This window comes from Camelus ferus, chromosome 16 (genome assembly GCF_009834535.1).
Source record: "Camelus ferus isolate YT-003-E chromosome 16, BCGSAC_Cfer_1.0, whole genome shotgun sequence".
Classification (NCBI taxonomy): domain Eukaryota; kingdom Metazoa; phylum Chordata; class Mammalia; order Artiodactyla; family Camelidae; genus Camelus; species Camelus ferus.
Window position 1 is genome coordinate 23,939,520 of NC_045711.1, and position 21,593 is coordinate 23,961,112.

The 21,593-nt window shown below is 53.7% G+C and overlaps 1 protein-coding gene and 1 long non-coding RNA gene across 3 annotated transcripts in view; one reads left to right on the top strand and one right to left on the bottom strand.

Annotated features, from left to right (window-relative positions):
• Positions 1–93: 93 nt before the first annotated feature.
• Positions 94–21,593, bottom strand: part of LOC106728639 — a 112,149-nt gene continuing 90,649 nt past the window's right edge. The window contains exon 8 of one of the 2 annotated variants that reach the window (XR_004311629.1): positions 94–108. This is a non-coding gene — a long non-coding RNA (uncharacterized LOC106728639). Of the gene's footprint in view, positions 109–1,519; positions 1,535–21,593 lie in introns of those variants that run through there. The other variant, XR_004311630.1, reaches the window with a different exon arrangement.
• MXRA7 (matrix remodeling associated 7) overlaps positions 1,796–21,593 on the top strand; it is a 29,425-nt gene continuing 9,627 nt past the window's right edge. The window contains exons 1-3 of the mRNA XM_032456755.1: positions 1,796–2,332; positions 16,085–16,148; positions 20,187–20,283. Of these exons, the coding sequence (XP_032312646.1) occupies positions 1,811–2,332; positions 16,085–16,148; positions 20,187–20,283 (683 nt within the window). The 5' untranslated portion in view covers positions 1,796–1,810. The remainder of the gene's footprint in view (positions 2,333–16,084; positions 16,149–20,186; positions 20,284–21,593) is intronic.

A 21,593-nucleotide genomic window follows, 5' to 3' on the forward strand; every position in this document is an offset into this window, starting at 1 on the left:
TCTGTCAAGACGTTGCACTGATGTTACATCATATGCAGCAAACTGAGGCAGCCCTGGCTGCGGTGGCTCTCAGCCTTGTCTCCTCGTGAGTTCAAAACCTTGAAACATCTGGGGAGCAGGAATCAATGGGAGAAAGAAGGTGAAGCAGGGAACTGCTGTTCCTCACTGGAGAGCTTATACAACTATTTGGCTTTTTCAAACTATATACATGTATTATTTTGTTAAAAATAAATTTTTTAAATTCTTAAAAAAAAAAAAAAACACTTGAAACATCTGGCCCCCACCCCCTTCTCTCCTGGGAGCCGGAGAACGGGCCCCGCCTGCTCTCTCCGAGGGGACTGGACGTGACAGAAGAACTGGGACTGTCTGCTGAACGCCCCGTGCCCCCTCTAGTTGTTGAGTAGAGGGTCCCGAGCACCTCCTAGTCCTGCTTAGGTCTTTGCCGTGGGGTCCGCCACCAAATGCCCGGGGGGGCCACCACCGGGTGGATATTTTTAAACTTTCACTGGGATGAAACTTGTTTATCATTTTAAATAAAGCAACTTGATTTGGAGGTTTTTCTGCATCATTTGTCCTTGTTTTCATTTGTACTCATCTGAAGGTCAATAGAATGTACTGTCTGTCTCACAATAGGACCGCTTAAATATACACTTGACCCTTGGTTTATAGGGTACCAATCGTCCCTCCACACAGTGGAAAATTCAAGATAAACTTACGGTTAGCCCTCTGTATCCCTTCCCAGTTCTGCAGCCAACCTCAGATTACGTAGTACTGCAGTATGTGTTTATTGAAAAAAAATCCAAGTGTAAGCAGACTTTGGCTGAAAGTCCCACAGTGGTCAAAAGCTAAGAGAGAAAGCCCCACTCTACATTTTATAGTTGTGGGGCATTTTTCATCAACTGCCACTAAAATTCCTTTTGCACGTGCTCCTAATATTTTGTAATACAGCAGGATTAAGCTCACTCTGCTGCTGGAATCCTGTCTGTCCTAACTGGAGCTTGCATCTTTCGTTGAAGAGGAAGCACCCCTTCCAGCATCTTGACTTACATCAGAGATCAGCTCAGTCACTGTACTTCAAAAAACAAAAGAGTATTAAATGCATCCTAAGCAAAAACTAGAGCCTTGATTTTTCAACATTAGACCTATGTTTGGCCTGATACAAACTTTGACCGCTCTTTGTTTTTTTAAAATAACTAGAGCAGGGTTTGGGAGCAGTAGATAGTTTTTTGTTACAATGCATTCATCTCCAACATAACTGTTCAGTAACACAGCCCTGGAAGGATCTGGAGAAACAAAAACAGTAGACCTTTCCCTCAATCCACTCTCTCCTACATTCCAAAATTATGTAAAGAAGAAAAGTCACTAGAGGAAACAGCTGACTCACAGCACCTGGTGCTGAATTCCAGAAGCCCGTCTTTGGGGGCAGGGTCCATTCCATGAGGGCTGTATGGAAGGCTGCTGGGTCCAGACCCGGAGGGGCATTCACCCACCAGGCCCAGGAAGCGTCCTCTTTGTGAAATGTATTAAGGCAACCCTAGGGAGTAAGAGCAGCTGGTGATGTGTCTACAAAGTGGCTAAAAATAAGCAGAGTTGGTGTTTGGTTTGGTCTTTCAGGCCAGTGTCACAACGTACATGGGCCCTCCTGTCTTTACTTCACCCTCGGCATCCCGCAACTAGCAATTCCGAACTGCTGTAAGATGACCTGCATGGGGCTGAAGTGGTGCCAAAAGATGACAATAATCCAGGGACCCTTGAGTACTGGGTATTTCAAACTGGTTTTCAAAAGGAGCTTAAACTAAGCTCAAACCGTATGGCCCTCCCGGGCAAGGAGGTCTTGGCGCTACTCCGGCCTCAGGAGCGCTTCCCCAGGGGTCGGGGCTCTGGTCCCCAGTATCTAGAGTCACCCCGGGGGCGGGGGATGTCGAGGGCGGGCCGGGGGCGGGGCACGGCGGGGACTCCGCCCCGGGGCGGGGCGCAGGCACAGCGCGGCGCGGCGGGCTCCCTCGGGGTCCCCGCGGGCAGGCACTCCGGCGGCCGCGGCGCGATGGAGGCGCCGGCCGAGCTGCTGGCCGCGCTGCCCGTGCTGGCCACCGCGTTGGCGCTGCTGCTCGCCTGGCTGCTGGTGCGGCGCGGGGCTACCGCGAGCCCGGAGCCTGCCCGCGCGCCCCCGGAGCCCGCGCCCCCGGCCGAGGCCAGCGGGACGCCCGCGCCACCCGGTCCCTGCGCCGCGGAGTCCGCGGCCGCGCCCGAGGGGCCGGAGGAGCCCGCGCTGCTGGACGAGCCCGCAGTGACGCCGGCGGAGGCAGAGGAGCAGGCCGCCGAGGCCAAACAGGTACGTACCCGCCCTCCTGGGCGCCCCTCCCCACCTCGGGACCCGGTTTCCGCCGCGGCTCGACGCCCCCTGCCACCCACCGCGGAGCTCAGAACCGGGTCCCTATACAGGGAGGGCAGAGCCGGCGACCGGCTGGAAAAGACGGTCCCGGTGTGCAGGCTCACCTCCCTCCCCCACAGTGTCGCCTCGCCTGTCGGAGTTGTGTTTTGTCGCCTGGCTAGCTCTTCGTGGTCTCTCCTCCAGGCACAGGTCACACCCACCCCTCACCCTCACCCTCTGGCCGTCGGGTTCCCAAATCCACGTGTGTGTGTCTCCTTTCAAGGACTGCAATAGTGACAGTTGTCTTGATAGTGAAAAATATAACACTTAAAGGAAAAAAAAAAAAAAAGGAAAGCAGCCTTCTTTTAGGCCAATTTGAAATCCAGATTCCTGAGTCATTTATGTCTGAAGCCCATCCGGTAGGACAACTGCAATCCTTTTTATTGTCGTTTTCAAACTGCCCAGTGCTTGGCACATTTCCCCTGCGGCTGCGGATCAGTGTGCACCTGGCTGGATAAGGCCCTCCTACAGGGCACCCGAGCGCCCCAGACCCGCCCTCCTGCTTCTGCCCCAAGCCCATCCCTGCTGTCCAGCAGCCCTGCCCTGACCCTGCCGTCTTGCTTCAGGATATCCAGAGAGGTGTTTGGGAGCTCGCATGCAACCCCTGCCTAGCCCTGGACACTTTTTCTGATGCATCTCTCTAGATGGGAAGCCTGCTTCCCAGGTGTGAAGCCATGCACATTCCCAGGGTCGGTACCCTTGGCTCCTCTGCGCCACCCCCAGGGTCCTGAGCCTGATCCGAACTCCTCCTTCTCTACTTTTCTTGGAAGTGAGGATGGCCCAGACAGTGGAACCGTGAGCGAGCCTCTTTAGTGCCTCGTCAGCGTGTCTGCAGTGCCCATTCCGAATTTTGCTGGACACAGTGGTTTACACTGGAGAGAACCCTTGCAGGGAGGAGAAGGCCAGTGAGGCCAGCCAGAGGCGTTTGTCTTTGCTGAGTGATTGTTACAATGCATTTATAAGCAGGTGCTTTTGACAAGTGGGTGACTAATTGCGTCATTAGAGTAGATTCTGACCAGCTTGAGGAGGCCTGTTGTAGTCACCATCCCAGGGAGGACAGGGACTGGGGCCTAATGAGATGAAACCGAGGCCCTGCCGTTCTTGCTAACCTCACCTGTGGTGATGACAGGGAGGTGGTGGATGTTTGCCGATGTGTTAGGTTTGCTCCCATATTTAGGATTCTCTTGGGAGCAGCAGAGGCAGAGGGGCTGTTCTCAGGCTGCCCCTTGCTCTCAGTCAGCCCTGCTCCTACAGTGGACACACTGGCCCCTTTTCACCCAGCGGCAGGATCTGGACTGAAGTTTAAATTGTCCTTTAGTGGTGCTCAGTCATATCTTGATCTTCTGGGTGACAGCACTTCTGAAGGAGCTTTCTAGAAGACCTCTAGGCTCTTGGCAATATGATATCTATGTAATGGGCTTTAGTGGTTGTTTAAAAAGCAGCTCTAGTTTGCTTGTGAGGGTGAGTGGGGACTTCCAGGGACAAGGCACCTTACCAAGGCTCACATGGCAGGCACAGGCTCAGAGCTGATGCTGGCAGCCAGAACATCTGACTCTGAGGGCTGAGACTTGCACGTCGGTCCTTCTACACACCCCGTCCTGACACGGTCCACCCAACACAAGGATTAGGTTTATGTCCACTTCCTCACTTGGAGGTCTCCCTCTTCCCTTTTGGGTTCAAGTCTCCAGCCCTTTCTGAGCTCTCGAGTCCCCTCAACTCTAGGAATGTGCCAGGCCCTTGGCCAGGTGCTGGGGGACATGGATATTCACTGTCCCCCTACGTCCGCACCTCCACAGTTGCAAGATTCCCCTGGAAGAAGCTGCTGAGGAATTGTCTGAAAATGGACTTGGGCATTTTCAACAGCAGGTCTCAGTGCTTTCTTCTGTCATCCTGCCAGATCCTGTACAGCAGGCCAGGAGAACCGCTGGGGACAAATAACTCAGGTCCAGGTCTGGGTTTGGGGAGGCAGCAGTGACGGCCTCAGCCATCCTCCTGGCCTCTGGCTAACTGAACAGCTGAACAGCAGCAGTGGGAGAGGAGGGCGGGCAGCCCCAGCTGCTGTGAGCGGAAGTCACAGTCCCCCAGGAGGGTAGCACTTAACTCACCTCTCCCCTCCCCCTTCCATTTTCCATTAACCACGTCCCTGCTAATCCAATCACCTCCCTTCCCGGGGAGGCCTGGGGCAGCTGCTGTCCGCAAAGCGACTCAACAAAGCTGATTACTGAGACGGCTCCAGAGCCCAGGGAAGCAGCTTCTGCTGCGGCTGTGGGTCACTGGGAAGCACCCCGAGGTTCAGGAGAACCGAGTTGTGTGAAGGCCTGGGATGCAGAACAGCCAGGCAGACCAGCCAGGCCCGGGCAGAGGGCAGAGTCGCATTCTTAAACCTCTTGTCATTTCCCTGGGGTGGGGGGGCGGGTATGCCCCACCCTCACAAAGAATTGTGGAAACAATAGCCACAGCTGAAGAGCGGCTCCCTTTTAAGGCCCGGAAAACAGTGTTTTTTGGTGCTGATGTATAGAGTGGGATTTTAGGATTGCAGGCCCCTTACCTAATGGGGATGTGGATTCCAGCAAGGCTGTCTCATAGGATTCCCAAACCGTGGTCCTGGGCCAAGCCTCAAAAGTCATTCAATAGCCTTAGAGTCAAATCGCTTTGTCTGCGCCAAGACTCAGACGTCCTGGAGCTTGGGCTGTCAATCTATTCAGAAATGGAGTGGGGACTTCCAGTAAGGCCAGTGGCACAGGCTGGGAGGCTTTTTTGGATTGAAGACTAAAGAAATAGGAAAGACTCATCCTTGACTGGATTCTGGTCAGGGTGGGGGTGGGGAGCTGTAAAGAACACTTTGGAGCTAATTGGGACATGTTTCAAATGAAGGGTCTATTAGATCATTTCACTGGATCCGTGCGCACTCTCCTGACTGATGCCACCATTGTGATTTCTATACAGAGAATGTCCTAGTTCTCAGGAAGATGCATGCTGAAACGTTTAAGGATGACATGTCATGATTCAAGTACCTCCACACACGCACGAAATTGTGGGTGTGTGTGAAGCAAGAGCACAAAGATGGAAAAATGCTAACAATCGGCGAGTCTAGGTGAAGGGGGTGTATGAGTGTTCACTGTATTATTCTGTCAGCTTCTCTGGAGGTTTGGAATGTTCCCACATACACTGTTGGAAAGAAATGAACCCAGTGGGGAATTTCTCAGGAAAGGCTAGGTTTTTCGGGGAGGCTGGTGGTGTCGGTCTGATTGAACTGCACGGCCTTCCCCTGTCTGTCCCCGCCACACGGCTGGGTCCTAGGTTGCCTTTCTGAAGCTATCTGGCTGATGGGCCCATCTTGTCCCCAGCCTTGTCACCACAGGCCATGTCCCCAGAAGCTGCAGAGCCCCTGGCCCTCCCAGATTGATCAAGAAGCAGATGAATCCTAGGGGTGAGGGTACAGCTCAGTGGTAGAGTGCGTGCACGAGGTCCTGGGTTCAATCCCCAGTCTCTCCATTTAAGTAAGTAAGTAAGTAAACAAATAAACCTAATTACCTATCCCCCATTAAAAAAAATGATTAAAAAAAAAAAGAAGCTAGTGAATCCTGTCCCCCATCTGTTCTAACTTTCATGATGCCAGTGTGGCCCCACCTTTGGTTCTCTTAACAAAACCAGGGAGGCCAGCTAGCAGAGGGCCAGGACATCTGACAGCTGTTCATAGCACTTGGGGTCCTGGCCTTTGGTCTGCTCAGGCTGCCGTCACAAAGTACCATAGACCGGCTGGCTCAGACCACGGACATTTATTTCTCACACTTCTGTTGGCCTAGGAGTCCAAGATCACGGGACCAGCAGATTCCGTTCCTGGGGAGAACCCACTTCCTAGCTAATGACAGCTGCCTTTTGCCTGCATCCTCACACAGCACTCAAGGCTCTGCCTTTTCTTCTAAGGAAGGGCCCTAATCTCATCATGGGGGCCCCCACTGTCATGACCTCATTAAACCTAATTGCCTCCCAAAGGCCCCACCTCCAAGTACCATCCCACTGGGGGTTCAGTGTATGAATTCCAGGGAACACAAACATTCAGTCTGTAACAGATCTAGTGATTTTTCTGGTGCAGTGAAAAACAGAAATAATACAAATGTCCATGAATTAGGACATCTGATTAGTTAGCAAATTGGTAGACGTAAGTAAGGAAAAAAGCTGAACACAGACAGTAATGGTGTGTTTGCAGTAATTACAGTGATGAACATTAACTAAATGGAAGGTGACACAGAGGGCTGCGAGCAGTGTCCAGCGCTGAGCAGTACAAGAGGATATGTTTTGTAAAGTTATTTAAGCCCATAATTTAATTTCTTTCATATGAGAAAGAATTTAGGGCTTTCCTAACAGCTGCCTTTTGTTCTTTCTTCAAGAGATAGAGTCTTGTTTGCACACAGAAAATGTAGTTGCCAGTTAGAATTTTCTACTTGGTAGCAAGTAGTAAACTCTTAAAGAACATACCTTAAGAAAAAAGCTGCCTAGCTTTGGAGAGTTAGAAATAAAACACCCAGTGTGTTCACCTTTAGACAATTTCTTTTTTGTAGCCCTTTTCCTTCCCAGACAGTTGGCCCCAACCACAGCGGGGGAGGGCTGCGACCAACTTAGACCCTTGGTGGACTTTCTTTCTGAGAAATGCCAAGTCCCTGGTGGCCAGAGCATTTCTGGAACAACCTGAGTCTGACTGCACTCAGTCTGCCCCTGTTGAGGACAGATGAACGGAACAGGGGTCTGGAACCTCCTCCTGTAAGGTACTGACGCACAGACAGAGCTGCTGGCCACCCTTCTGACGCTTGCTGCTTGGTCAGAACCAAAAACAAAGAGCAGTCATTCCTTTCCTCCTGCCAGGGAGGTGGACAAATTGGTCACTTTCTCCTGGCCACATTGGCTAAAGAATAGCTAATGAGATGAAATGGCCTGAAGGAAAGCCAGTGCAAGAATTCGTGGAACTTGCTTACCTAATACTTTTTGCCTCTGAATCGCCCTAGGACTTGGGGAAGTCACTTAACCTTTGGGTCTGAGTTTTCCTATCTGCAAAAGGAAGGGGTTGACCTAAGATGATCTCGGATACCTCTTGGAGCTGTAACAATCCATGACTGACTGCTTTCTAGTCCTCACCTCCTCTTTCTGGGCCTGGGTTAGAGGCGTGTGTGTGTGCACATGCATTTAATATTTTCAAGTTAAGAAATCCTTGCAGGCCTGGCTCACGCTCTGGCCAGCCTGACCTCTGGTTGAGACAACCCTCAGCTTATTCTCAGCAAGGGCCTAATTCTGTGACCTTGGTATTAAGACTCTCTCTCCCGGCCAGATTCTGGCTTCCAGAAGACTCAGTCTGAGATCAGTCTCAAGGCAAGAAAATACCTCTGGCCCACAGGTGTCCTGGGAAGATCAGTAAACCTACTCCAGGGTCAGCCCATTCTTCATGATCTAAAACTGGTTTCCCTTCCTTAGACTGAGGCCCCCTCAAGGGATTTTAAATGCTGGCCAGCTGCGTTCTGTTATTATCCTCGGAGTTGGTCATGGTCAAAATTCTTCAGCCTGGCTTCCCCCAGCACAATGCTTTCATTTCCTCTGACCTGCTCAGGTCTGATTTGGTCTGTCCGTTACTTTTCCTCCCCATCCTTGACCTTGTCCGTTTATCCCAAAATGTGGAGCCTGGAATTCAATCTGTTGCAAGCTGATTGAGGGTCTGGTAGATGCGGGTTGCTGCCTCAGGGTGGTTTTTTTTTTTTTTTTTTTTTATGAAGCTTTTGATGTCCTCTAAATCCTCTTTGTAGGAACCAAGCCAAAAACCGTTAATCTGATAGGATTGAATCTGGCAGGCTGATCTTCTGAGCGAGACAGGGTGTGTTTGGGGTTTGTGAATGTGCCCTCGATTGAGATCTGAGGTCAAGTCTAAGATGGTCCTTTTATTCTAGACATGCCGCCCTGCAGGCCGGCTCCTCACTGCCCTGGGGCGGTGTGCAGATCTGCAGGCAAACACTAAATCTCTCCCCTTCTCCCCACATTGTTGCCCCTTGAGCCAGTGGCTCACCAGGTGGTCTCCTTTGCTCTTTGCCCTGCTAGGAAAGCTCATGTCTATAATATCAAGTGGAGGACCTGTATGTGGGCCTGGACCACCTCCACCACCTTCCAGAACACAGTGGCCACCATCAGCCTCCTGCAACAGTTGATGGTGCCCCCGTGTGTACACCCAGCCCAGCACTGTCCCAACTGCCTCCTGGACGCTTCCCGTCTGCTGTCTAATGAGCACCACAGACTATCATGTCTGATAAAGGTGCTTCATTTCTGTCCCTCCTCCCCAACCTCAGTGACCATCATCCCACTCAGAGCTCTGGCACCACTCCCGCAGCAGCTCAGACCCAAAGCCCAAGTGTCCTGGTTTTCTTTTCTCCCTCTCCCGCCTGACCGCACTGACTCCATCAGCAAGTCCTGTCACCTCTTCTCCAGAATACCTTGTGCAGGTCTGTCTGTCCATCTCTCTGGCTCCTACTCTAGTCCGTGGCTCACTGGGGCTGTTCAGTAACTTCCTGAGCAGTCTCCCTGCTTCCAGACTGCGCCCCACCCACGCCACACCCAGCAGCCAGTGTGATCCTTATAACAGAAACTGCATCTCATATTCTCCAGCTTAAAGCCCCCCACTGGCTTCCACCAAATACAGAATAAATTCTAGACTCTTAACAGGGCCCCTAAGGCCCAGCAGGACCCTACCGGCTCTCCCCTGCCCCCTCCGCCGCAGCCACGCCAGGTCTGCGCCGTGTCCAGAGGGCTCTTCCCTCTGCCCCGCAGACCTTGGCCTCAGTTTTCAGAGATTGCTCCACCTCCCCTCTCGAGCTGAATGGTAGATATAAATTCCCCCCAACATGTCGTCCTCTCTGGCATCCTTCACAACCCTCAGCAGGTCTGAGGTCATCTTTTATTTTAGTGCATTGTCTGCCGCAATGGAACGTCAGCTCCTGAGAACGGGGTCCTTGCCTGCCAAGTTCACGGCCAGCTCCCCACTTCTATAACAGGCCGGGCAGACGGGGGCACCCAAATACGTACTTGTTGAATGAATAAGCTGCAGTAACAACAAAAAGGCAAGAAAACTGTTGGTTCCTGCCAAACCCGCCCTGGGAGTTTTATTTCTCTCTGTGCCCCAGGCCTTCAGCCCAGTGTCACCTGCCCGCGGGGCATCCCTTGAGCTGTGTGTGATGCCCTGGGAGCTGGTGAGCTCCCCGATGCCAGACATGTTCAAACGGAGACTGGATGTCTGGCAATTCATCAAAGGTTTTATCAATGGGAGATTTCTGGGTAGAAGCCTCGTTAGATCAGTGGCTGTCAAACATCTTTTTTCCTCTTCAGTCTTATACGGAAGTCCAGTGCATAGAGAAGAGCAGAACTGTTCCCAGTGGGGGAGTCTCAGCCCCTCTGCCCCCCCCCCCTCCTTGCGGCAGCTCCAGGGTTCTGCCGACCGAGGTTAGAATAGTAACTGAGCTCAAGACGGCCCAAGTCAGATCCTGTGATCTCAGAGGACCCCATCCAGACAAAGGAAAGAGAGAGACCCAGAGGTGGACAGCCGTAGGACAGATCCTGTGCCCAAGGCTGCGGTTCCACGGATGATCCCAGGTTCCAGCCCGCCCTCCCACTCCTTGGCACATGTGGAGGGGGGCTGGGGGGGAGAGGACAGCCCTCCTCAGTAAGCCCTTAGAGACTGGCCTCACTCAGTCTGGAGGGCTGTGAAAGTCAGGGTTTCTTTGAACTGAACGTGACAACCGTCACTGTGGGACTTTGAGCAGGGAAAGTGTCATAAAGCCGGCATTTTATGATGTTCTCAGGGCAGATGAACTGGAGGAGAGTGGGGTCAGGGACACAGTGCTGTAGGCAGGCACAAAGGGACTGAGCCAGGAGAACAAGGGGGCGGATCCCAGACGTCCCTCAAAGGCGGGAGAGGTTAGAACTTGGAATGGAAAGGAAACGGCAGCTTGGAATCAACATTCCTAAGCCATGATGAAGTGTCAGGATGCTGTGACCACAGAGAAAAACTGGACGCGTCTAGAGGGGGCCAATTTGGGACAAGAAGATGTAATTTCCTTGTCACAGGGGATGTGCCTTGTCCAGCTGCACATGTGGATTTAGAGAGCTGACCTGAGCAGCCTCAGCTTGGCGCTGTCCCTTGGAGCTGAGTTGTTTTGATGGTGCGGGTGGAGAGAACGGCCTGGCTGTGACCTCTGCCGGCCTGTCCTCCCCGCCCAGCACTGGCGCCCCAGGAGCTGGCGCCAGCTACGCTCGCCCCACAGCCGACGCTCCCCTTGGAGTGCCAATGATGAACGGCCTGATGGCCTAATGGAATCCTTCTGGAAGGAGTGCCAGCAGTGTCTGGCCAGCTGCCACCTGTGTGGGAGCCGGGAGGCAGCCCCTGTGCCCTGCCCAGTGCCCATCTTGAGCCTTCTCTGGAGATGGGGTGGTTGATTGGGTACGACCCAGGCTGTGGGGAGGTGCTTGGGGGATCGCGTGGGCCCCTTGAGGGCTTCCTGTTCTCTATGTCATTGCCTGCTGCAGGGGAGGGACGGAGGTGGGCCTCCCCCGCTGCCTGCCTGGCAGAGCCGTGGTCCTCTAAAATCAACCTGGACTAACCGGGTGGGGCGCTGTGTGGCCACAGCAGGAGGCAGCGCAGGTGGCTGGTCACGGGGTCCAGTGCATGTGTTCTGTAGAATGCCAGGGCAGACCCATCTCCTCAGGCAGACAGAGAAAGATGTCCATCTCCCCTCACCCCTGCCCCACTCCAGGCTGTGCATCAGGCCTGGGTCAGCCAGGCAGCCGTAAACGTGCTGCCCACGGGGGTGGACAGGGCTGCAGTGCGTCTGGCTCCCGGTGGCTCTGAGAAGCCTCGTGCCAAGTCCCACTGTGCCCTACAGTCCCTGGCCTGTCCCCTCTGCCACCTCTCTGCCCCCTCTCCCCTCTCGGCCTCTTGGGCTCCTGGCCTTGGCAAGGCTGCCAGGAGGCCCTCCCTCCACCTTCCTCCACTGGTGGAAAAGCTGAATTAGAAAAGGATCGGAAAAAAATAAAGGACTATGTACTGAATCTAAAAAAAAAGAAAAGTATTGGGGCGGTGGTGGGGGTTGTAGCCCAGTGGTAGAGCGCATGCTTGGCATGCACGAGGGTCTGGGTTCAATCCCCGGTACCTCCATTAAAGGAAAAGAAAGAAAGAAAGAAAGAAAAGTATCCTGAAGCACATGACGTTAGGATAGGCTCTGACCAAAGCAGGACGCTAAGACGCCAGTCAGTGAGCGGCCTGGGCGGGGTCTCGGCCTGGCCTGCCGTGGGGACCGTGTGGATGACACCAGCCGTCTGCCTCAGAGGATGCCGGCAGGCCACGGTTTTCATGGCACTGACTTACTTTCACTAGAGCTCGGGGTATTCGTTTGCTAGGGCCGCGGTAACAGCGTGCCACAGACTGGATGGTTTAAACAACAGAAATGATTTTCCCTAGAACCGTGCGATCGAGGTGTCGGCGGGTTTGGTCTCTCCTGAGGCCTCTCTCCTTGGCTCGCAGCTGCTGCCCTCTCACCGGGGCCTCACGTGGTCTTTTCCTCTGTGTGCATGCATCCCTGGCGTGTCTCTCCGTGGGTCTAGATTTCCTTCTCTTATAAGATTGCATGAGGGCCCACCCTAATGACCTCATTTTAACTTAGTGACTCCTTTGAAGACAGTCTCTCTGAATACTCAGTCTGAGGTACTGGGGGTTGGGACCTCAACATATGAATTTGGGAAAGGACACAATTTAGCCCTTAATGCCTGGGTACCATGCAACCCTCTTAGGACCAATGGCATCGCTGAGGGATCAACAGTGATAAATGGCCTTTCGTGGCATCTGCAGCCAGCATTCTGAGCAGCTGCTGGGTTCACCCTGCCTCAGGCCTGGTCCTGGCCAAGCTCTGGGGCACAGATGCCCCACCAGCCACAGGAGAGCAACCCAAGGCTGGGAGTGAGACCTCAAGACCCCCCGAGGGGTTGCTTTGGGTCTTCGAGACTCATCCTGATTCAATTAGCCTCTCTGTCCAGGCTCTTGTATCTCTCACCTGAGCTTTGAACCCCCTTCTCAGAGTCCTTCCTGCCTCCTGTCTTGGCAGTGCGTTCCCACGTACTGCTCCCAAATGCAGCTTTCATCCTGTCTCTCCCCATATTTAAGCTTCTGCTGGCTCCTCAGTGCCTTGTCCTATATCATTTCTCCCCTGCCTTCCTGGCTACTCGCCTCCCTGAAGTCACACCAGACTCCAAGGAGTCACTGGAAAAGCCACGATGGTCCACCTCTGGCCAGCTCATCCCAGACTCAGCTCAGGAGTCTCGTCCCTTCTTGGGCCCTGCCCGTGCCCCTCCGGCTCAGCTGAGCTCCCCTCCTGAGGGCTCCCCTGCCACCGTGTTGCCTGGATGCGTTAATGTGTTCCTGCAACGTCTGTGCCAAAGCGGAACTAAAGATGGGACGTGTTGTGAGAAGGCACGCAGGTAAAAGCCTTCACGACAGCCCTTTGAGACAAAGGCTCGGACAGAGCAGTTCCGGCGTCTTGCACGTGGTTTCTCTTTATTCTTCTCCTTCACTGACGTGCGCCCAGTTCACCATCTTGAAGCAGAAGAGCACTGGGTGAGGGCTTAAGGACCACCACCTCCAGGAGGGTTTCCATCCTTGTCTCAGTCGTACTGTTTCTGAAACCTGCCCCTCCTATTGTCGTTTTTCTGTTGTGTACACATTTTTTATATAATAAGGGCAAAATGCAATAAAGACTGATTTTTTTAACTTTTTTTTTTTAATAATGGAAGCCTTTCCATTATTCTGATGTTATCTAAAAGCCCAGATTAATGTGAGGCGGTGGGGCACCTCCCTGGAGCAGCCCCCACAACCCACCCCCACTGCTGTGCAGCTGGAATTTGACACAGGCAACAGCCTCCCGGCAGAACTTGAGATGTTCTGAGCCGGTGGAGTGGGGGGTGAGCGGACAGTGACAGTGGTCAGGACTCTGGCAGTTCGTGACAGAAACTTGGCTCAAGTGAGCTCCTGCAGAACCAAGACTCGAGTGGCTCCCATCCAGGGGAGGCAGGGGTAGAGTGGTCTCAGGGCCAGCCACAGCCAGGGGACTCTCCACCCTGGTGACCCTACACAGCTCCCAGCTCCCGAGCTCCCAGCTCTGGGACCAGAGGTCCCTTGTGCCGAAGCAGAAGCTGGGCCTGTGTGTGTAGCGGGTGGGGTCTGACTGCCACCTGACTTTTCCACCATGACCACAGGCTTAAGGGGCATCTTCTGAAAGAAGGGGGTTTCTGTGCAGATGGAAAACAACAAATGGCCGATTCAGCAGTGTTTTGCAAACTTCAATAAGCCTCACAATAAGAAATCTATTTTAAATTGCATCCCTGTATATAAAGTCACAGAAGTTTCTATAAAATGATACCTAACTCTACCACACACACCATTATTTGTCTTTAATTTAATTCTGGGATACAGGGAGAGCCCCCAAAGTCTTAGTGTAGTTTTAAGTCTTAATAACTTAAGAAAGTGTAAATGCTACGAACCTACAAGACACATCAGTGGAGTATTTACTTATTTAAATTCCTTTTATACTTAGTTTCCTGACATTTGAATGCTGTTTTTCATTTTAAGTCTTTGTGTGTGCCAGAATCCAGACAGACAGACAGGTAGAGGAGTCTTCCCCTGTGGGCACCTCAGACACCTGGTCGACCTCCCTTGAGGTCTCATCCAAATTGTCATGTGCGTGTCCAATCCTTGTAAGATCACAAGGATGGAATCACAAGTCCCTTCAGTCACTGACCATCCGCCCATGAATGTTTTTTTCAAAGTCTGAAAAAGCAACTCTAGCCACTAGACAGTGGTCATCTACGCATTTGAGTAAGAAACGTCAATATATTTAAAATGTAAATAATTAACCTTTCAAACATCTTTTTTTGGCACGTTTGTAGCATGAATGACCTGAAGTTATTAAATCTTAAAACCGCACTAAGACTTTGGCTGCACATTTAAAAATTACTAGTAGCAACCTCTAAATTGCTTTCCTGACCCAATGAGTCACAGCCAGTTTAAAAAACACCACACTTTAAAGGTCAAGTGCAAAATCCAAATGTAGACCAGCCACTCCCCAGGGGGCTGTTGGCAGGTCAACGACGCAGCGTCCCTTTGGGATAAAGGGGTCTGCCTCGGCTGTTTAATTTCCCACCCTGGGTGCAGTTATCTGGGTGCATGTCTCTCCTACTGGACCGAGAGTTCCTTCACAAAGGGACTGTGCTTGGGGTTTTTTGTTGTTGTTGTTTTTCACACGTGCAGTATAAAACATTTCACCCAGTGATATTTGGGTGAATACGTCCACCAAAGAGGTTTAACTATAATATAACTTGACTACCTGGATAAGCATTTAGCCGTTTCCAGTTTTGTCTTGTTTTCTGCCGCACCCAATCAGAGTCATTGTATAAAAACCCCGATAGATGGTTTTCCAGTCCAAAGCCGTTCCCTAGAAGTGGGTCTGCCGAGTCGAAGGCGGGTCTCCTTTGCCTGTGTCCGGCAGACGCCTGCCCACCCTCACAGCCACAGGGGTCCTCGGCTGGGCAGAATCCAGGAGGCACTGACCAGCGCCCGGGGCAGCGTGGCTCCCGCTTGGATGATGCTGAACTAGATGCGAACCACCAAGTGGAGAAGAGCCAGCCGCTGCCTCCCACCCTGGTCCTCTCGGGGGCATTTTGTGGGGTCCAAAGAGAGACAAAGTAACAACAAGACACTCAAGGCCTTTTAGGTTTGCCACTTATGACCGGCTGTTGGAAACTTTGTGCAAACTTTGCCTCCCAGCTTAGCTCGCTCGGTTTTGCTGGGGAGCCTGTGCACCCGCACACCCCACTCACCCTCCAGCATTCCTGCAAGTTGAAGTCACTCCTTCCTTCCACCAAGGCCATCCCGGGACGTTCCTCCCAGCCTTCTGTTTATTTCATCCATGGGAGAGAATCAGGCTGAGGGAGGAGGAGCTCCAATTTTGGGAAAAAGGGACACTGAAATGGTTAGGGCTGGAAACTGGTATTAGAGGAAGCAGAGATGGAACCTGTGACGGCAAATGCAGCTTCTCTGTGACACCCGGCCCTGTCCGGGTCCCAGAGACCCCGCCAGCTTTTGTCTCCTGCTTTTTGTTCTACTCAGTCTAGCGGTGGGTGGGAGGACCCAGGCCACTTAGCAAAGGGGCCTCCAGAACCTCTGACCAGCACCAATCTGGAAAAGGCAGAGGGACTGAGGTGAAAGGTCAGAAACACAGTTCCTTGGCCCAGAGTCTCCCCAATCATCTTGGCAGACCAGCACTTGTGCTGACATCATGGTTCTACCTGCCGTCGACCGTGGTCCCCATCCAGGGCCTCCTGGCCACGCTCGAAGGACAGTGCTGGTGCCGTGTGTGGTCAGCCTGGCCCTGGGCGGCCCTTTCCTCTCCCCCCTAACATGCTGTCCACTGCTGCCCCACCTCTCCGAGGCTGTCACCTGCTTCTGGTCTCCACACACATCTCTCCTAAGCACAGGCCCAGGGGTCAGGTTGCTTTTACGGAGGGGTCAGACACCGAAAGACACTATCAAAGAGTAAATCGGGTGCCCAGGCACTGACCCCTCTTCTTGTCTTACAGGAAGAGGAGCAGGGGCTGGACGGCGAGGAAGGTCCACCCCAGGCAGAGCCTGAGGAAGAAGACGGTGAGTGGGACCCAGGCTCCAGGCCACACATCGCTGCCCACTCGCTGAGGCCAGCCTTATCTGGCTGTGGGGGCCGGGCTTGCTGTGGTCCCTTGGGATTCTCCAGCTGAGGATTTGAGTGGCTGGGTGAGGGGAGTGGATGGCGAGTGAGAGGATGGGGCAGAGGGGCTGAGAAGTCAGGTCCAGTGGGACCCCGAGGATGCCCAGGCCAGAGCCCACTCCCCTCAACCCCCTGCCTTCCTGCACCAGTCTCCCTGCCCACCTGCTTTGCTCTTCTGGCCCTCACTTTTCCACCTATAGAAGGTGAGTTGTCTCCAAATGCAGGGGGCCCATCACTGACCTATTTCCCACGATGCCTCTTAACTTCCTTCTCATCCCTGCTTTGTACATTTCACATTTCTCTCCAAATCTCTCTGGCCTGTTTTATGGAGACTAAAGCCAGTCACAGGGCCAGTCCCCAGGGTTCTGCAGAATAAGGCCCCAGGAGGGGAAGCACTTGATTCCCAAGCAGCTCTGGCTAAACTGGCCAGACCTCTGCGGCCATCAGACTCCAGGAGGCCAGGGAAAGAGAAAGGGAGTGACCGAGAGCACTGAGGAAACGGGCCAATTGGGCTTGACCAGGCAGAGGGTGGTGTGTTTGCCCTGGGCACCCATGGGGACCAGCACCCCAGACAGACAGAACCAAACACAGTGTAGGGGTTCTGCTGGATCTGTCCTGTTTTCTTTCTTTTTCAAAAAAAGAAGCTGAAGCTAAAACAGCAAAATGTCGACGCTTGTCAAATCTATATGGCAAGTACACAGAGGACTTACTACGTGCTGTACTTTTGTGTGTGTTTGAACTATTTCATGCTTTTTTTAAAAAAGCGAGACTGTTGGCTGTGACTTTAAGTCAACAGCTGGCAGGAGCTGTGGAAAGCGAGGGTTGCAGGAATGCGGTAACCAAGGCTGGTGTGGGCCAGGCCAGCAGGGCCAGGCTTGGGGGATGCAGAGCTTCCCCTGAGGCCCAGCAGGGATGGGCTGTGGGTTTCTATCAATGCAGCCTTACAGGAAGGGGGAGGGGCAGGAAGCCGGTTAGGGGGGAGTTGGCGGGAGGTGGGGGTGGACATCAACCCTTTATCAGGGTCTCTTCCCCCAGCTGTTGGTTCTTCCGGATCGTCTGTAGGACCCGTGGCCCTAAGGTCTGTCCCCGCCACATTATTGGATGTCCCTGCCACGTTATTTGTGATCTGGGGACACAGAAGTCAAAAGCTAAGGCTGCTGGAGGCCCCTGGGCCAGCACAAGGGAGCCTCTGCTGACCACTCTCCTGAAACGCCGTCAGACCCACAGACATGCAGCCCCACACCCAGCTTTGTGCGACAACGGCACTAGGCCCTGCCTCCTTATCGAAGACGGCTGCTCCCGGGCCTCCGCCACCCCCAAGCCACCTCCTGCCAGCCCTGACGAGGCGGAGGCAGGAGAGGTTTATGGCTCCAGCTGTCAGAAGAACACAGCAGTGGGCCCCCAGCCCCGCCACAGGGACTTCCCCCCCCTCCGCTCAGCTCACTAATTGATTAGTGTTTGCTAAGATGCCTTCCCTAAGCGACTGCAGTTGGATCACGTAAGACTGCAAGATCAAGTCCCCCTCTGGGGGCTCTCATGCCGAACCCGCCTGGTCCAGTAAAACTGGATGCAGCTGTATATCTCCGGGTACACCATATGCGATTAAGGGAAAGCCTTTTCAAGGCGTTCGTCCTCTCTGGCTCAGAGAAACATAAAACTAAAAAAGGCCCGCCCCACAAATTGAAACCTTGAGTAGTACCCAGCTGGCAGCATTTTTCTGTTTTATTTTCCTAAAACATAGCAACATGATGACCTTGGTGTCCAGGTTAATCGGTTTTCCTTGTCTGTTGCCTCTTTCTGAGGTCCAGAAGCCGGCATGGTTGCAAGCTCGTTCTGAGACTAGCTCTGCATGGTTCTAACCCCACGGCAGGCTGTTTCCTAACATCCAAAGACCCAGGCCCCGAATTACTCAGCAGGGTTACCAGATCCCTGGAAGCAGGTGGTTTGAGCCCTGAGCTGTGAGAAGCCCTCATTCTGCTGGCTCTTTGCTCATCAGTCTGAGCTGAACTCAGCCTGGAGGAAAGAGCAGCTAATGGGAGTGGGGTCTCCAGGGAGGCAGTCGGGTGATGGATTCACCCTGTCTCTGCGCCGAGCCCCGTCTCACTGGGAGGAAGAACCAAGGCCTCCCCTGGTGGCCTGGCCCCTTATCCCAACTCCCTCTGTGTTCTCCCATCCCCTCGCTCCCTGCCACCCTCACTGGCCTCCCTGCTTTGCTGGATCTCCCCAGACCTGCAGCCTCACTTTCTGCAAAGCACTTTCTGACACCCACCTTCCCCAGTGAGTTAAACTTCCAAGCAGTCCCCTCCCCGCCTCCCTCTCCCCTCCTGCTGTCCGTTTCTGAAGAGCTCTCATGACCTACTGCAAACTCTATTTTTTAAAAAAATTTTTTAATGGAGGGACTGGGGATTGAACCCAAGATCTCATGCATGCTATAAGCATGTGCTCTGCCACCAAGCTACGCCCACCTCCTCATCCCCCCCTGCAAACTCTGTATTTTAATGACCCATCTTTGCTTGCTGTATGTTTTCTTCCCTGCTAAGTCCCCAGCACCGAGCAGAGTGCTCACTAAATATCTGTCGAATGAACGGAGAGCAAATTCATCCTTGTACAAACGTGGTAACTGCTCCCTAAGGCGAGGGCTCAGCCCCGGCAGCCAGGTCCTCCTGCCCAGCAGGTTGTGGTGAGAACAGCCCCCTTACCCGCTATGACATAATGTTTGGGTCCTGAATTTGCATCCAGAACCTTCTTCCTTTAGCCCAGACAGAACCCGAATCCCAGAGGCTGGAGCCTTTGCCTCCCCCGAGCCCACATCAGCCTATCTGATCCCTTGTGACAGCCGCCAGCTGGAGGAGGTCAGGATGGCCCGGGGGCAGGATGCGAGGTGTCTGAGATCCCTGACATTGAGGTGACACAGAACAGAACTGAAAAAGAATACATATGGTCTCTGCGTTTCCCTTAATCACTTCTTTACACGTTAACGGAAATTAGATAAGACAAGCCACTCAGACTCCGTCCCTGAGGCTGGCCAGCGGCCATCTATCCTACACCTGCTGGGCTGAAGGACCATGTAAGGGCATTGCTTCCTGGAGGAACTCTCCACTGGGACACTCAGCCCAGGGAAAGCTCCAGAGCTGGTTCCTGTCTGCCCTTGCAGCTTGCACCTGTGTGTGCTGCCGCCCTCTGGCCTGTGTGTCCAGCACCTGCCTTCACTCCATGTCACACGTCCCTATTTCCCCTGGTTCAAACCCCCTGCTGTGCCCTCTTCAGGCCTCCAGAGCCGCCCTTTTGTTTGATCCCAGGCAGCTCCCGGATCAGCTCTGGGATTGGAAGATCAGGACACACCTATTCAGTAATAAGTACTGGTTTTAAAGACTGATTGAAACACAGTATGAATGATCCCACATTACTCCCGTCTCCCATTGTGGGCTGGGTGTGTTGTTTCAGATTTCTAATAACAGAGAGGGAGGGGGCATAGAACTGGCCTGCCAACATGACACCCCTGGATGGCAGGGTGGGCACCCCCAAGCTGGGAGACTGGAGGACCTCAGGTCGGGGTTCCTGGGGCCCTAAGGTGGGGGGAATGAGGGGAGAAGAAGGGCCAGCTTCCCTCCAGCGCTCTCATCCCCTTTTCAAGTTTTTAAAAAGAGTTCCTAAGTTGCTCTGGGATTTCCCGTGAAGGATGGGGGTGGGGGGTTGGGGTGACCTGCCAGGCGCAGGCAAGGATGAGCAGATGTCTTGGCGTCCGGGCCTCTCTGAGGCTGGCGCAGCACCTGAACTGGCCCCCGGTGGGCGTGGGGCCCATCTGCCCTCTTTGAAGAGGGGGGGCTCTCTCCTGCCAGCCTAGATGGTCCCTTGGAAACTAAGGAAGGGAAAAGGGACTCAGAAGTTGACACGGGCCCAGCACCCTAACCAGCTCTTACTGAGTGTCCTCTCTGCAGGGGCAGAGGCCTTCTCCTTCAAATACAGCCCCGGGAAGCTGCGGGGAAATCAGTACAAGAAGATGATGACCAAAGAGGAGCTGGAGGAGGAACAGAGGTAGGCTGCCTCGCCCTCCTCAGGGCTGCTCCAGGGAGCCCCCTTCGTTCAGTGGAGTGGGGGGGCAGGGGCGGGCCTCCCGCTAGCCACGCCCCCACCCAGTCTCCCATGTCCGTTTTAGGGTTTTTTTTTTTCCCCCTTGCCCTGGCACTGCTCGGCCAGGCTTACTTCCCCCAGACAGGCGCCTGGGGCACTCGGCAGGGAGGTGTGATGGCAGTAGGGGGTGGCCTGAGTCCAGTCCTTGCACCTCCCCCACCCCTCCCCCACCAAAAGGGGAAAAACAGGACGCCCGGAAAGAGCCTGGAGCGGATCCGGCCGTTCACTTACACGTGGAGTTCATGACAAAACCAATCCATCACTCTGGGACAGAGCATGATTCTTCCTGCTCATCCACTTGGCAGTCTACTCCCTCACCCCCACCCCAGCCCAGGGCCTGCAGTCATTTTTTATCTGTTCTGCTCCATGGAACCGCACAGCTTCTCAATTTTAGAATTGGGCTCTTCCCCCGCCAGCCCCCAGTGGGCACTCACGCACACCCACGGGTTTCCCTCTGAGTTTCCTGTCCGCTCCATCCCACCAAGGTGACCAAGGGACCGCCGGGACAGGCCATGGGGGAGAGCCAGCGGTCTGACATGGGCTGGCCTGTGGCCTGCGAGGGTTCCTTTGGTTCCAGCACACGTCTAAATGGGAGCCTGTGTTTTCTGAGGCTGGCAACCCAAAGGGGCTGAGTGATCACCCCTCAACTTGCTTGCAGAAGCTGGATTCTGGGGTCAGGAACAGAGGGTTTATTATTCCAGGATGCAGATCTCAACCACACTTTTGTCATGGTTTACAAGCCACCCAGTGTCCCTCAAGAGTCAGAAGGTGCTCTTCCCCTCCTGGAGCTGTCACTCGTCCTTCCAAACCTGGCCCGGAAGGCTCTTCACCGGGGCGGGGCAGAGAGGTGGCACTGTGAACCCAGCAGGGGAAGGCAGCCTGCAGGGGCGCCCCTCACTCCTCGGTGCCCACAACGCTGCCTCTGGGTGTGACGTGGTTTGCTGCCTTTATATTTCAGGATTGAGCTGACCTCTGACCTCACTTCCCTGTAGCAAGTTCCTTAGGTCCTGAGCCACAAATACTCTTGCAAATCCTTTTGGTAAGGAGATTGACTTCTTAGACTAGTGGTGCCTCCCTCATCCCGTCTGTTAATGTGTCCCCAACACGACTGATGTGGTCTAAACCTCCCTTTTCCACCACCTTCATAACCAATTAATACATCTCTGTGTGCCTGAGCTGGCTCTGTCTTCTTCAGCGCAGGGCTCCTGGGCAAA